Source organism: Nerophis ophidion, linkage group LG07 (assembly GCF_033978795.1).
Source record: "Nerophis ophidion isolate RoL-2023_Sa linkage group LG07, RoL_Noph_v1.0, whole genome shotgun sequence".
Lineage (NCBI taxonomy): Eukaryota > Metazoa > Chordata > Actinopteri > Syngnathiformes > Syngnathidae > Nerophis > Nerophis ophidion.
The window spans coordinates 61,444,231-61,457,006 of NC_084617.1; the positions used below are offsets into that span (position 1 = coordinate 61,444,231).

General features: G+C 41.1%; 1 protein-coding gene across 1 annotated transcript in view; it reads right to left on the reverse strand.

Annotated features, from left to right (window-relative positions):
* snrnp200 (small nuclear ribonucleoprotein 200 (U5)) overlaps window positions 1-10,904 on the reverse strand; it is a 29,676-nt gene extending 18,772 nt beyond the window's left edge. Inside the window, exons 1-22 of the mRNA XM_061906775.1 lie at window positions 10,602-10,904; window positions 8,515-8,678; window positions 6,388-6,559; window positions 6,103-6,295; window positions 5,970-6,025; window positions 5,803-5,901; window positions 5,574-5,726; window positions 5,393-5,492; window positions 5,130-5,266; window positions 4,973-5,050; window positions 4,616-4,789; window positions 4,381-4,518; window positions 4,120-4,275; window positions 3,872-4,042; window positions 3,555-3,748; window positions 2,236-2,359; window positions 1,987-2,136; window positions 1,659-1,901; window positions 1,393-1,581; window positions 1,100-1,297; window positions 872-1,024; window positions 715-795 (exon numbers count right to left, since the gene is read on the reverse strand). Coding sequence (XP_061762759.1) covers window positions 715-795; window positions 872-1,024; window positions 1,100-1,297; window positions 1,393-1,581; window positions 1,659-1,901; window positions 1,987-2,136; window positions 2,236-2,359; window positions 3,555-3,748; window positions 3,872-4,042; window positions 4,120-4,275; window positions 4,381-4,518; window positions 4,616-4,789; window positions 4,973-5,050; window positions 5,130-5,266; window positions 5,393-5,492; window positions 5,574-5,726; window positions 5,803-5,901; window positions 5,970-6,025; window positions 6,103-6,295; window positions 6,388-6,559; window positions 8,515-8,678; window positions 10,602-10,646 — 3,168 coding nt within the window. The 5' untranslated portion in view covers window positions 10,647-10,904. The remainder of the gene's footprint in view (window positions 1-714; window positions 796-871; window positions 1,025-1,099; window positions 1,298-1,392; window positions 1,582-1,658; window positions 1,902-1,986; window positions 2,137-2,235; window positions 2,360-3,554; window positions 3,749-3,871; window positions 4,043-4,119; window positions 4,276-4,380; window positions 4,519-4,615; window positions 4,790-4,972; window positions 5,051-5,129; window positions 5,267-5,392; window positions 5,493-5,573; window positions 5,727-5,802; window positions 5,902-5,969; window positions 6,026-6,102; window positions 6,296-6,387; window positions 6,560-8,514; window positions 8,679-10,601) is intronic.
* Window positions 10,905-12,776: the final 1,872 nt, after the last annotated feature.

Genomic DNA, 12,776 nt, shown 5'->3' on the forward strand with positions numbered 1-12,776 from the left:
TTATTTTGATTACGACAGGCAAAATAAAATAAGAAGAGCACAGGCAAAGCCGACGACGCTTGTGAAGGCATCTTGAAAGTAAACAAACATTGCATCTGCCTTACGTCACTCCTGGCAAAGGCCGAGGGTTGATGACGTAGCGAGACTTGAGCGGCGTCGGTATGCATAGGGGCATGTTTGCAATACTTCGCCATGGCACTAAATGCTAAAGCCAAGGAGGAGGGAGAATTCGAATTGAGCCTTAATATGCAATTATAATAATCTTTAATTAAAAATCCATAAATTAATAAATTGTAATATATGTCAATGTTATATACAGTTACTGTACTTGCAGTCGGCTTTCAGCCCACCGGCCAAATTTTGTTGCCAAATGTGACACCCAAGTCAAAAAGTTTGGACACTCCTGGGATACAGGTTACAAAAGCTCCTCTTGGCTGCTGATCTATGACGTACAGCACAGCGAGTAAATGCAGAGATGGCCTAAATAAAACTTTTGTTGAAAATTAAATCTTTAAAAAAAAAAAAGATTCAAAATCAGAATAAATAACTGTGATTCAGATGTAAATCGATTTTTTTCCCCACCACCCCTAGTAATAAGCTAGTAAATTAAATTGCATTTGGAGAGAAGTAATACATAGTGCTTTTTGGAAATTTAGGCAACATTGAATTGCATAAACATTTCACTTGTATTATTGTTATTGTCACAATAACTACCTTTGCGCTTGGCTCCTCGATGCTTTCCTTCACTGGAATCGGAACTCTCTCCAAAAGCTTCTGAAGTTCCAACTTCTCCTCCTAAAAATAAATCCGAAGTCCAATGAGAAAATATGCATGTTTCCACATCAGCCTGACCTATTTGCGTCCATCATACCTCTCTCACTGTGATGTTCCTGAACTCAGAGGAAAGTGAAAAGACACGGAAGAGTTCAATCTCACTGAGGGTCGGTTTCAGCAGTTGGTTGTAAGTTTGAACAGAGTCATGAGTAATGTAGAAGTGACTGGCGATGCGGCCCAGATCTGTCACCTATAAAGACAAAATGAGACCAATTCAGAGTTGTGTATTTATGAAATGGAACAATAAACACACACAGCTACATACCTGGAAATTGCCAGTTCTCTTGTCATATTTGATGAGGGTGTTCTTGTCCAGTACATTGGCAGCCGTGTGCAACAGGTCAGTTCGTCGTCGCTCCAGCAGGGGGTCTGCAGAACGATCATCGTGGGAGACCCCATACAGCGTTGGGTTGCGAAGCATTCTGACGTAGAGGTAGGTGTAACCGAGCCAGTTCACTGCATCCTAAAGTATAAGACAAAAAACATTTAAAAGTTGCAACTTATGTTGTAAATTCTCAAGTTCATGGCTAAACACTGAGGTTGATGACAGCGGCTTACCTTGACATTCTGAATATTTCCAAGCACAATCTCAGCATTGAGCATGTCAGGAAGCTTTCCCACCATCTGACTCTCTATGGGCAGCTGCTGATTGAGCAGGGACAGGTAATACTGCAGCTCCCCATGGGACGTGATCAGGATTCCTTCTCCCTTGGTGTCATATTGAGGACGTCCAGCTCGACCAAGCATCTGAAATCGGTTACGGTCAATCAAGTTATTGACAGGTAAAAATGGACTTTACATCGTTGCATGCTCTTTACACTGACCTGCAAAATGTCAAGGGCTCCGAGTTCAGTCCATCTGCCTTTCTCAGGACTGTACACTTGTGTACCTTTGATGATGACGGTGTGTGCTGGCAGATTGACACCCCAAGCCAAAGTTGCTGTGGACACCAGAACCTGAATGTGTCGATCAGCAAACAGATCTTCCACCAGCGTACGGTCCACTCTGGTCATTCCGGCGTGGTGGATTGCAAAGCCGTAAGGTAGCAAATCTTTCAGCTCGAGGTTCTGTAAAAGACAAATCAATTTCAAGACATCAGAATTCAGCAAGTGTCATTTATTAGTAATTAGTTGCAATCGTCCGGGTCATCACCTTGCATTGTTCTGCTTCAGTGCGCAACACTTCAGTGGAGGCTGAGCCCTCTCGCAGGAAAAGACCAAGTGTGTCTTTTTCCAAGCACATGTCTCTTATGGCCCTAGCTGTCTTTCCTGTCTCTTTTCTAGAGTGGACAAATACAAGGACCTGGCAGAGACAAGCACAAGTTTGAAGTCTCCTAAATGCCATTTAACATTATTGTAGTTCATACTAGTTACTTTCAGCTGGTAGCATATGTACACTTACCTGGTTCTTTCCAGCATGCTCCATTATCTTCTCATAGACAATTTCATTCATGATCTGGAAACGTTTAATAGCTTTCCTCTCTGTGATGCCCACGTAAGTCTGCTCCAGGGGAACTGGTCGGAAACTGGACAGAAGGGAACACATTATTTCCGTTTGCTGAAGATGTGTCTGAAGGCCCATGTCACAAAAGGGTCTTAACTAAACATTTAATCTTTACATGGCATCCCTGAAGGGCTGCAGCAAACAATTAGTTCTATTTTTGTATGTGACCGTTTTTAGTGTAGTGGTTTTACAAATGAATTATCCCAAAATGTACACTTTTCTTGTATCTATAAACTCTGAAAGCATGTTGTTTGGGTGGGGATAAAAAGGCAAATTACTGACAGAATTATTTTACTTTCTCTGTCATACTGGAAAATCGCCCTTGATGCCTTTTTAAGTGCTCGTGGATTGCAGAAGTGCTACGGAGTAAAGCCATTTCTAATTTGTACAGTTAAAAATGCACCCTGTTTGTGTTTTTTCTATAACTGTAATCCATTTTACTTTAATATATTTAGGTTACTGAATGATTTTGCTTTACAATTTGTAATCACAATTTTAATCAGTAGAAAAAAACAAAGGCAGCGTAACTATATTACCTAAATATTTAAACTATTTCATCATTCTCTTTAATTACAGACAATTTTTTAGGCAAAATCAAATTAATACTGTAGTGCGCAATAGGGCTGCAGTTATTAGTCAACATTGTCGACAAATGTCCACAATAAAATTTGTCGCCGACAACAATAGTTTTCAACAATAGTCATGTCATCATCCGTGTTTTTCTGAGGGGAGGTAGGCCCATGCCGCCAGTCGCAAAAACAGTTAAAATGAAAAGTAGAAGAACATTTCCTCTTATTCTTGTTAAAAACATGCTCAGTTTGCAAAGTATAAATATCAAAGTTTAAAATATCGATCTAACCACTAAATCGATCATATACTGTTGATTTGCGGTTGGCATGTTTTGGCCCTGCGATGAGATGGCGACCTGTCCAGGGTGTAGGCCGCCTTCCGCCCGATTGTAGCTGAGATAGGCACCAGTGCCCCCCGCGACCCCAAAGGGAATAAGCGGTAAAAAATGGATGTATGGATGTTTTAATGTCGCTTGCTGCTTTCTTGTTCGATGTCATATTTTTTGCCTCGTTCTCCAGTAATAATAATACTTGTAAGAAATGCTGTTTCTTTGCCAGAATGCAGTTAATATTAACTTAAGAGAGGTCGCTTAGTATTTATGTTAGCTGATTTCGACTACGTGGACGAATCGCCAGAGCCCAACATACCTGTTGTCGAAGTAAAAGAGTCCCTTGGCAGGATCAACACGCAGGCAGGTGGCAACGTCTTCGTAGTTCGGCAGTGTGGCGCTGAGGCCAATTAGGCGCACATCTTCCTGAGTCAGCTCCACATTGCGGATGGTTCTTGCCACCAGAGACTCCAGTACAGGACCACGGTCATCATGCAATAGGTGGATTTCATCCTATACAAGCATTCACATTTTTTTTTTCATTTCAAACAAACAAAGTACGTTGTTTTCTTCATAACTTTTCCATTTGTTTTACAACTACCCACTGTTTGTTTTTATCAAGAAAATGGCTCTTACAATGATGATGAGTCGCACAAGCTGGGTGTAGGTACGCTCACCACCTTTACGGGTAATGATGTCCCATTTTTCAGGGGTGCAGACAATAATTTGGGTGGCATTAATCTCCTCTTTGCAGAGTTGGTGGTCTCCTGTCAGCTCAGATACCTTGATGCGGTACTTCTCCAATCGCTGAAAGGATATTTACAGTATACATAAGAGGCTTTTCATTGCAGATAGTATTAAATAAGTCACTCTTTGAGACTTACCTTACTAAAGCTTCCCACCATCTCCTGTACTAGGGAGCGCATGGGTGCGATGTAAATGATCTTGAAGTCATTTACATTGATGCTTCCATCCATGTTAATATGTTTACCAATTTCCCTAAGCATTGCCATTAGAGCAACATTCGTCTTACCAGCTCCCTGTATAAATGATGAAAACACAGTTCTAGACATTAAGTCACTATTTCACAAGTTTTGCAAACTACAAATGTATGGTTGTAAATGAATACAATCAATTCAACATACCGTTGGTGCACAAACAAGCAGGTTCTCATCAGTCTCCATGGTGGTTTTAAACAGCTTGCTTTGGATGCGATTCAGGGTTTTGAAATCCTTAAAGCCTTCCTGTGCATACTTGGGGAGCTTCTCAGTGGAAACAAGTACCTAATTCAACAAATGAGCAGACATTAGGCTAAGGTCCACTCATCCCCTCGGTGCTATGCATGTGTAACTACAAGAATTTGGAGTAGGAAAAACAAACCTCATCGTCACCAAAGGGCTTGGGTTTCAGTGCGGGCACATGCACCTCTTCATAACCTTTTCGTTGTTTGCGGAAAGACCCATCAGGCAGCTGGCACCGCTTGTTGGCCATGAAATGACTTCCCTGGGTGAAGGTTAAGTCTTCAAGGTCCAACAGTTGTCGTGGAGCAACTGTCTGCAGAACACGGATGGATGTCAATGTCATAAACAACTTACATGTACATACTAGCTTTAGCTATGCACACATTTCCTGTGGTGAATCTAGCACTCTTTGTTTGGCTCAAAACGACAGATACTCAAAAATGTCAACCTGCTTACATAATGTATTGCAGCTATATAAGCCATGTTGGGTATTCACCTCTCCGTGTTCTGTGTCCATTGCTTCCATGTCATCCACACGAGACTTCCTCACCCTCTCCCTGCGAGATCGCTCTTCCTGCAAAGCAGATGTGCTCATTGAGATATGATCACTTGCAAAAGCGGTGTGCCAATAAACACAAAGTCATCCATCATACACGAATAATATCCTCCTTCTCCGTCTCCTGCAGCTGGTACAGAATCTTTGACAGTTCCGCATCAGACTCCATCTTTCCAATGATCCGCTCTTTTTCTGCCTCACTCTGAGCACTTGCCAGCATCGTACAATATTGAACTGTGAGGTGCAAAAAAAAATCAAAGAAAATTGAACACAGAACAAGTGAAGTACAGTAGATTATAACGGACAATGCGTACATTACAGTGAGGGTGTTTATAGTTCCTTGTTACAACATAGACTTACTCATGCGACGATGTTGGCGGAGAATTTTGATGAAATCAAAAGTGTTGAAACCAAGAAGCAACACAAGCTGGTTCTCACACTCTCTATCATCACTGGCAGTCTGAGTAACATAAGAGAAAAAAAAACTGTTTGGCAAATGCAAAAATGCATTTTGTAGGTATCAAAAAGGCAATTAACTGACCTTGAGAATTTCCAGAACCTCATCAGCTTTCTTCTGAGAGACGATAGCATCGTCGTAAAAGCGACTGAGCTGTCGCTGGAGCCAAAAGGCATCAATGTCTCGCGGGTGGAGATCCTTCTTTTTCACGGTCATCACGTCACCTGTGGCACCGAGCTGAATGTGGTGTGGTGTGAAGAGTTGCATTTATTTGTAAACAATACAGCTCATTTAAAGCCCAGTGTGTACTTACATTGGCTGTAAGAGCGCAGCCCACATCAGCTTCCTCTCCTTCACTGTCTTCATCCGAGTGCTCGTCACGTACTTCCCCACACGAGTCTTCATCACCCTCCTTGAACGTAAGAAACTGTTAAGCTACAAATCTGAGGTTCCATAAAATACTCTCTAAGACGTATGTACCTCCTCGTCTGATTCAAATTGGACATTTACGCCGTATGTTTCGTTGATGTTCTCATCTGTGAAAAAAGAAAATTATCACTTGATTAAGTACAATGGTAGGTATTTTTTGGTTGACAAACTATTTTGATCTTACCCATATTCTGCAAGTCCTTGTCGCCTCCGTAGTCAGTAATCTTCTTGCCCAGGTTGACCAGCACGTGGTAGCGGGTGTCATCAGCAGGTCCAAGAAGCTGCTCCACCTCGCGGCGCCTCTCTTTGTCCCTCATCTTATCATTCTTTAACACAGCCAAGACTTCATCCGCTGCTCCACACAGAATATCACGTGGCTATGTATAAACAACAATAACGTCATGGTATTTTTTTTCTGAGAGAGATTCCAAACAAATGAGGTTACCAAGTTGTAGCAGCGTTCACCAACCTGATCTCCCAGAGCAGCATGGATGAAGCTGAGCAAAACCTCATAAGTCTCTCTGGTTTCTTTGGTTTTGGGCTTGTATACAATACCCACCATTTCATCAATACCTTCTGACAAAAGAGTAAAGCCCTTCATTTTGTTGATATCATGTCTGTCTTCATCTCTTTTACGCCTCCTATTTAAACAGAATAACAACAATAATTAATTTGATGCCACTAAAATACTACAACACAATTAATATACTCTCATATTAAGATTTTTTAATTGTACTGACTCATTTAAGTAGGGGGAATGCCTTCTGCCACAGTCACAGTAAATTATAACAATAAACTCAATATTTCAACTACTTTAAGTACAGTAATAAAAAAAAAAAAAAAAAAAAAAAAAAAAAAGCATTGCATTTAATGGGTTCAATTTTTACAACAACAAAAAAGACCACCACCAAAGGCTTGCATCTTACCAATAGTGTTTCAAAAGAATATATTTAACAAATAAATGTCTAGATTTGTCATAATTAGAGGTTAAAGGACCCCTCTAATGTCGACAACATTGGCACTTATTTAATAGCGCTGGAACTAAAAAGGATGTATACGGGTACATTTCTCCTAAAATAGAAAAGTAGGGATTTTAGGCTAGCTTTCTAACAAGTTTCACATTTGAAAGGCCCACTTTTAGCTCCAAAATGATGGCAGATATGCACTAGCCAGCTGACGTCACCTAAAGAAGAATGGAAGCAATTTCCTAATATGTAGTATGTCTTATTGTAGCATCATCGTCCTGAGTGATGTTATTTTTGTGCAGAATTTGAGGTAATTATCCACTGTGTTTGCCAGATGCGTTGTTACAGGTTGTAGCAACAGAACTTAAGAAGGAGGCAGCCTGCATACATTTCCAAATTATTGAAATATGAGGAAAGCGTCGAAGGCAAGCTGCTAGTACAGTATTGTATTTGGCATCCTTTTGTAATTATATTTTCCTTAAGATGCTTAGGAAAATGATGAAAGAAATTGAAAGAAAGCAGAATGTGTCTATAAAATAAAAGAAGGAAGAGCAGGAAAGTCCGGAAATGGCAACTGTTTTATTTTTGCTCATAATGTTATTCATATCAGTTTTGAAGTAATCATGAACTACAGGCAAAAAAACATTCAATTAAGTGACAAAAATAATAGGGAAAATGAGCGCCAGTTGTGTAGCTGTTGTCAGGCATTCCAAATACTGTAAGTTGTCTAATGATTACTCAAAAACTAAGTAATGATATGAGAAAGTACTCCCAAATTTATTTTCATGAGCAACAAATACATTAAGAGAAAGTGTTAGTGAAATTTCGATCATCTGGATGCTATGGGACCTTAAAAATGTGTTTTAAAAAATGTGGCCAGAATAAAGCAAAAGCAAATAGCGGTTTTGGGTGTCTCTGCAAACATTCATGCCCATCGCACGTGCAGATTTACGCAAGTGATCCTTAAAAACAGATTATTTGGATGCTATTTTGCTTCTAAACAGGTGAGGGAGATCACAAACTTATCTAAATAATGCTTTGGTAATATAACATTGACCGATTTCTATGTAGTAGTAGTGGGGTGAATCTGACATATATGTACCAGGAAGAGGGTGGGATTAAACGCTTGCTGTTCGTTGGCAAACACCATATTTAACAACTGGTATTGCAGCTGAGATAGGCTCCAGCATCCCCCGCGACCCCAAAAGGGACATCTGGTAGAAAATGGATGGATGGATTATATATATGAATGACAGGGTTAGTACATGAGCCTAACAACACGAAGGTCCTGAGTTCAAGCCCGGGCTCGGGATCTTTGTGTGGAGTTTGCATGTTCTCCCTCTGACTGCGTGGGTTCCCTCCGGGTACTCCGGCTTCCTCCCACCGCCAAAAACATGCACCTGGGGATAGGTTGATTGGCAACACTAAATTGGCCCTAGTGTGTGAACGTGAGGGTGAATGTTGTCTGTCTATCTGTAATGAGTGGTGACTTGTCCAGGGTGTACGCCGCCTTCCGCCCGAATGCAACTGAGATAGGCTCCGGCTCCCCCCGTGACCCCAAAAGGGACAAGAGGTAGAAAAATGGATGGAGGTTGGAATGATGTGAAGGTATGTGATAGGACAATACTCACTTGTCTCGTCTCTCCTCCAGTTTTTGAGGTTTGGTCCTCTGAGCTTTGTCTCCCATTTTTGTCCCCTCCAGCTTCCCCACCAGGGACAGCACCTCTCCTGTGGGTTCATCTCTCCGTGTGCGGTCGATAAGGGACCGATCGGCTTGCAGCACCAAGTTAGAGTTCTAAAGTTGTAAACAGACACACAGTGATACAACCACACGGTTACTGTAATACAAGCATGCACAATGGATTTACGGCGGCTAGGCGCCTATTGAAAATAAACTTTTATTAGTAGATTGCACAGTACAGTATATATTCCGTACAATTGACCACTAAATGGTAACACCCGAATAAGTTTTTCAACTTGTTTAAGTCGCGGTCCACGTTAATCAATTCATGCTAACATGACCATGCTAACAAACACTGACGTAAATCGTGAAGCACTCAAGCTCCAGTACTCTGGAATGCCCTCCCGGTAACAGTTCGAGAAGCTACCTCAGTAGAAACATTAAGTCTCATCTTAAAACTCATTTGTATACTCTAGCCTTTAAATAGACCCGTTGATCTGCCGTTTCTTTTCTTTTTCTCCTACGTCCCCCCCCTCCGTTTTGGAGGGGGTCCGGTCCGGTGGCCATGGATGAAGTACTGGCTGTCCAGAGTCGGGACACAGGATGGACCGCTCGCCCGTGTATCGGTTGGGGACATCTCTGCGCTGCTGATCCGCCTCCGATTGGGATAGATTTCTGCTGGCTCTGTCACGCCAAATTTCTTCCCCCCTACAAAAACCTTCCCCCCGGAAGAAGAAATTTGGCGTGACAGCCCCTCTAATGCTTGAAGGACCCCAATGAGGGTGGAAGGACCTTAAAGCAGCCCACACAGCTGCCTGTTTTAAAAACATTATAATTGGCTGATTGTCATTTGTGAAAAATAACGATGAGGAAAAAATATTTGCATTACAGCATGCTAACCATTCAAGCTATTTTTGCTTCGCTAATTTTGCACCTGTTACCCTTAAGAGTCATATAACTTGGTATTGTCACTGTTGTCACACCCAAATTACTTCTTCCGGGGGAAGGTCTTTGTAGGGGGGAAGAAATTTGGCGTGACAGCTCCCGTTTGGACGGGACTCTCACTACTATATTTGATCCACTGTGGTCTGGATTCTTACGGTTATGTTGGATCCACTATGGATTGGACTTTCACAATATCATGATATATCCGCTCGAAGAAGGGACAGAGAGATCCTAGCCTCCTGAGGAAGGAGGCTAGGATCCTTCAATGTCTGTACAAAGATGCTGAAGATGTTCTACGAGTCGGTGGTGGCGGGCGATTTCTTGTATGCCGTGGCTTGCTGGGGCAGCAGGCTGAGAGTGAGGGACGCAAACAGACAGGACAAGTTGGTAGAGAAGGCCAGTAACGTGGTGGGAGTGGAGCTGGACTCTCTGGCGGTGGTGTCAGAGAGGGAAACTCTAGCAAAACTCTTAGCCATTATGGACAACACCTCCCATCCACTACACTCGGACCTTGCGGAGAGAATGAGCACATTCAGTGGAAGGCTCAGACTCCCTAAATGCAACACGGAACGACACAGGAGGTCCTTCATACCGACGGCCATCAGACTGTATAATGCATATGTTCCTTCTTGACTGCACCTAAATGTAGAATATATTTGTATTATTCATATATTATATATATAATATGTTATATATTATTTATTATTGTCTATTGTGAGAGAATTGTGGTGCTGAATTTCCCCCAGGGATCAATAAAGTGCTTTCTATTCTATTCTATCCTATATCCATTGCTTTTGGGGGCGGTTGCCCACATATGCGGTCCTCTCCAAGGTTTCTCATAGTCATCATTGTCGACGTCCCACTGGGGTGAGTTTTTCCTTGCCCTTATGTGGGCTCTACCGAGGACGTCGTTGTGGTTTGTGCAGCCCTTTGAGACACTTGTAATTAAGGGCTATATTCAGAAACATTGATTGATTGATAAAACAACATGTTATCAAAATACCATTTTTCAGCACATTTAGATCAGACAAAAGACGATGATTAACTATAAAAATCCTAATTAGTATGATAATCGATAAAATAAATACTCACCGCCTTGTACTCATACTGAAGACTACGAGCGGTCACATCCGCCATGGTGCTACTTTTCTCCTAGCTTCAGCGCACTCAAAAACTGCTGTGTTTAGAGTCTCAAAATGTTCACAAAACTCGTCCAACGCTGTTTTTGAAAGTCAACGCAGGTATAATCGGTGCATGGCTCAGCTGCGTATCATTAGAGTTTGAGCAAATATTCAAGTTTGTTTTAGCGAAAAGCGTTCCTCTTACGTTACAAAAGCAGTGCTAGCACGAGCGCCCGACTACTTGCCACTTCCGCTGTTTCGTTTCCGGCGTCAGAGGTCACACCAGCTAGCGCGATACTCTAAACAAGGAGCGCCCCCTAAAGGTACTAAGGTACAAAGCACGTGTAGTGAGCCGTTAAAATAGGTCATCACTCGCCTACAGATTATTTATTTTTATTTTACCATCATGTTATTAAAGGCCTACTGAAACCCACTACTACCAACAACAGAGTCTGATAGTTTATATATCAATGATGAAATCTTAACATTGCAACACATGCCAGTACGGCCGGTTTAGTTTACTAAATTATAATTTTTAAATTTCCCGCGGAGTTTCCTGTTGAAAACGTCGCGGAATGATGACGCATGTTTGTGACGTTATTGGTTGGAGGGGACATATTAGCGCAGCACCACATACCGTCAAAAGTCGTCTCTTTTCATCGCGCAATTACACAGTATTCTGGACATCTGTGTTGGTGAATCTTTTGCAATTTGTTCAAATAATAATGGAGAAGTCAAAGTACAAATATGTAGATGGGAAGCTTTTAGCCTTTAGCCACACAAACACATGGTGTTTCCTTGTTTAAAATTCCCGGAGGTAAAGCTTTACTATGGATCAGAGCGGTCAAGCGAACATGGTTCCCGACTACATGTCAACTACATGTTTTCGGTGAGAAAATTGTGGAAATAAGTCGCCTCTTAGCGGAAATCAGCGGAGCCAGCTTCCTCCTGCAGCTGCCGTGACTCAGAGACTCTGGCGTCAAAACACCCGTGGCCACACCACTCCGACTTTAAGGTACTATTTAACTCACTAAAACACTAGCAACACAATAGGCAGATAAAGGATTTCCCAGAATTATCCTAGTAAATGTGGCTAAAAACATCTGAATCGCTCTCACTTGCCCTCGCCTTCTTTTTTTTTTAAAAAAAATCTTTTTTTTTTCTAGGCCTACACTCGAAATTTCCTCATCCACGAATCTTTCATCCTCGCTGAAATTAATGGGGAAATTGTCGCTTTTCTCGGTCCGAATAGCTCTTGCTGCTGGAGGCTCACATTATAAACAATGTGAGGATGTGAGGAGCCCTACAACCAGTGACGTCACGCGCACATCGTCTGCTACTTCCGGTAAAGGCAAGGCTTTTTTATTAGCGACCTAAAGTTGCGAACTTTATCGTCGATGTTCTCTACTAAATCCTTTCAGCAAAAATATGGCAATATCGCGAAATGATCAAGTATGACACATAGAATGGACCTGCTATCCCCGTTTAAATAAGAAAATCTCATTTCAGCAGGCCTTTAATTTTTACTTTTGTTAGTTAAATGATTACGATTAAATGTGTTTTTCCAAAGAAAACAACACAACACTTTACCAGCGTCTTTTTATTGTGATAATAGCAAACATGGCCTATACCAGTGGTTCTCAAATGGGGGTACTTGAAGGTATGCCAAGGGGTACGTGAGATTTTTTTTAAATATTCTAAAAATAGCCACAATTCAAAAATCATTTATAAATATATTTATTGAATAATACTTCAAAAAAATATGAATGTAAGTTCATAAACTGTTAAAAAATACAACGATGCAATATTCAGTGTTGACAGCTAGATTTTTGTGGACATTTTCCATAAATATTGATGTTAAAGATTTCCTTTTTTGTGAAGAAATGTTTAGAATTAAGTTCATGAATCCAGAAGGATCTCTATTACAATCCCCAAAGAGGGCACTTCAAATAGATGATTACTTCTATGTGTAGAAATCTTTATTTATAATCGAATCACTTGTTTATCTTTCAACAAGTTTTTAGTTATTTTTATATCTTTTTTTTCCAAATAGTTCAAGAAAGACCACTACAAATGAGCAATACTTTGCACTGTTATACAATTTAATACATCAGAAACTGATGACATAGTGCTGTATTTTACTTCT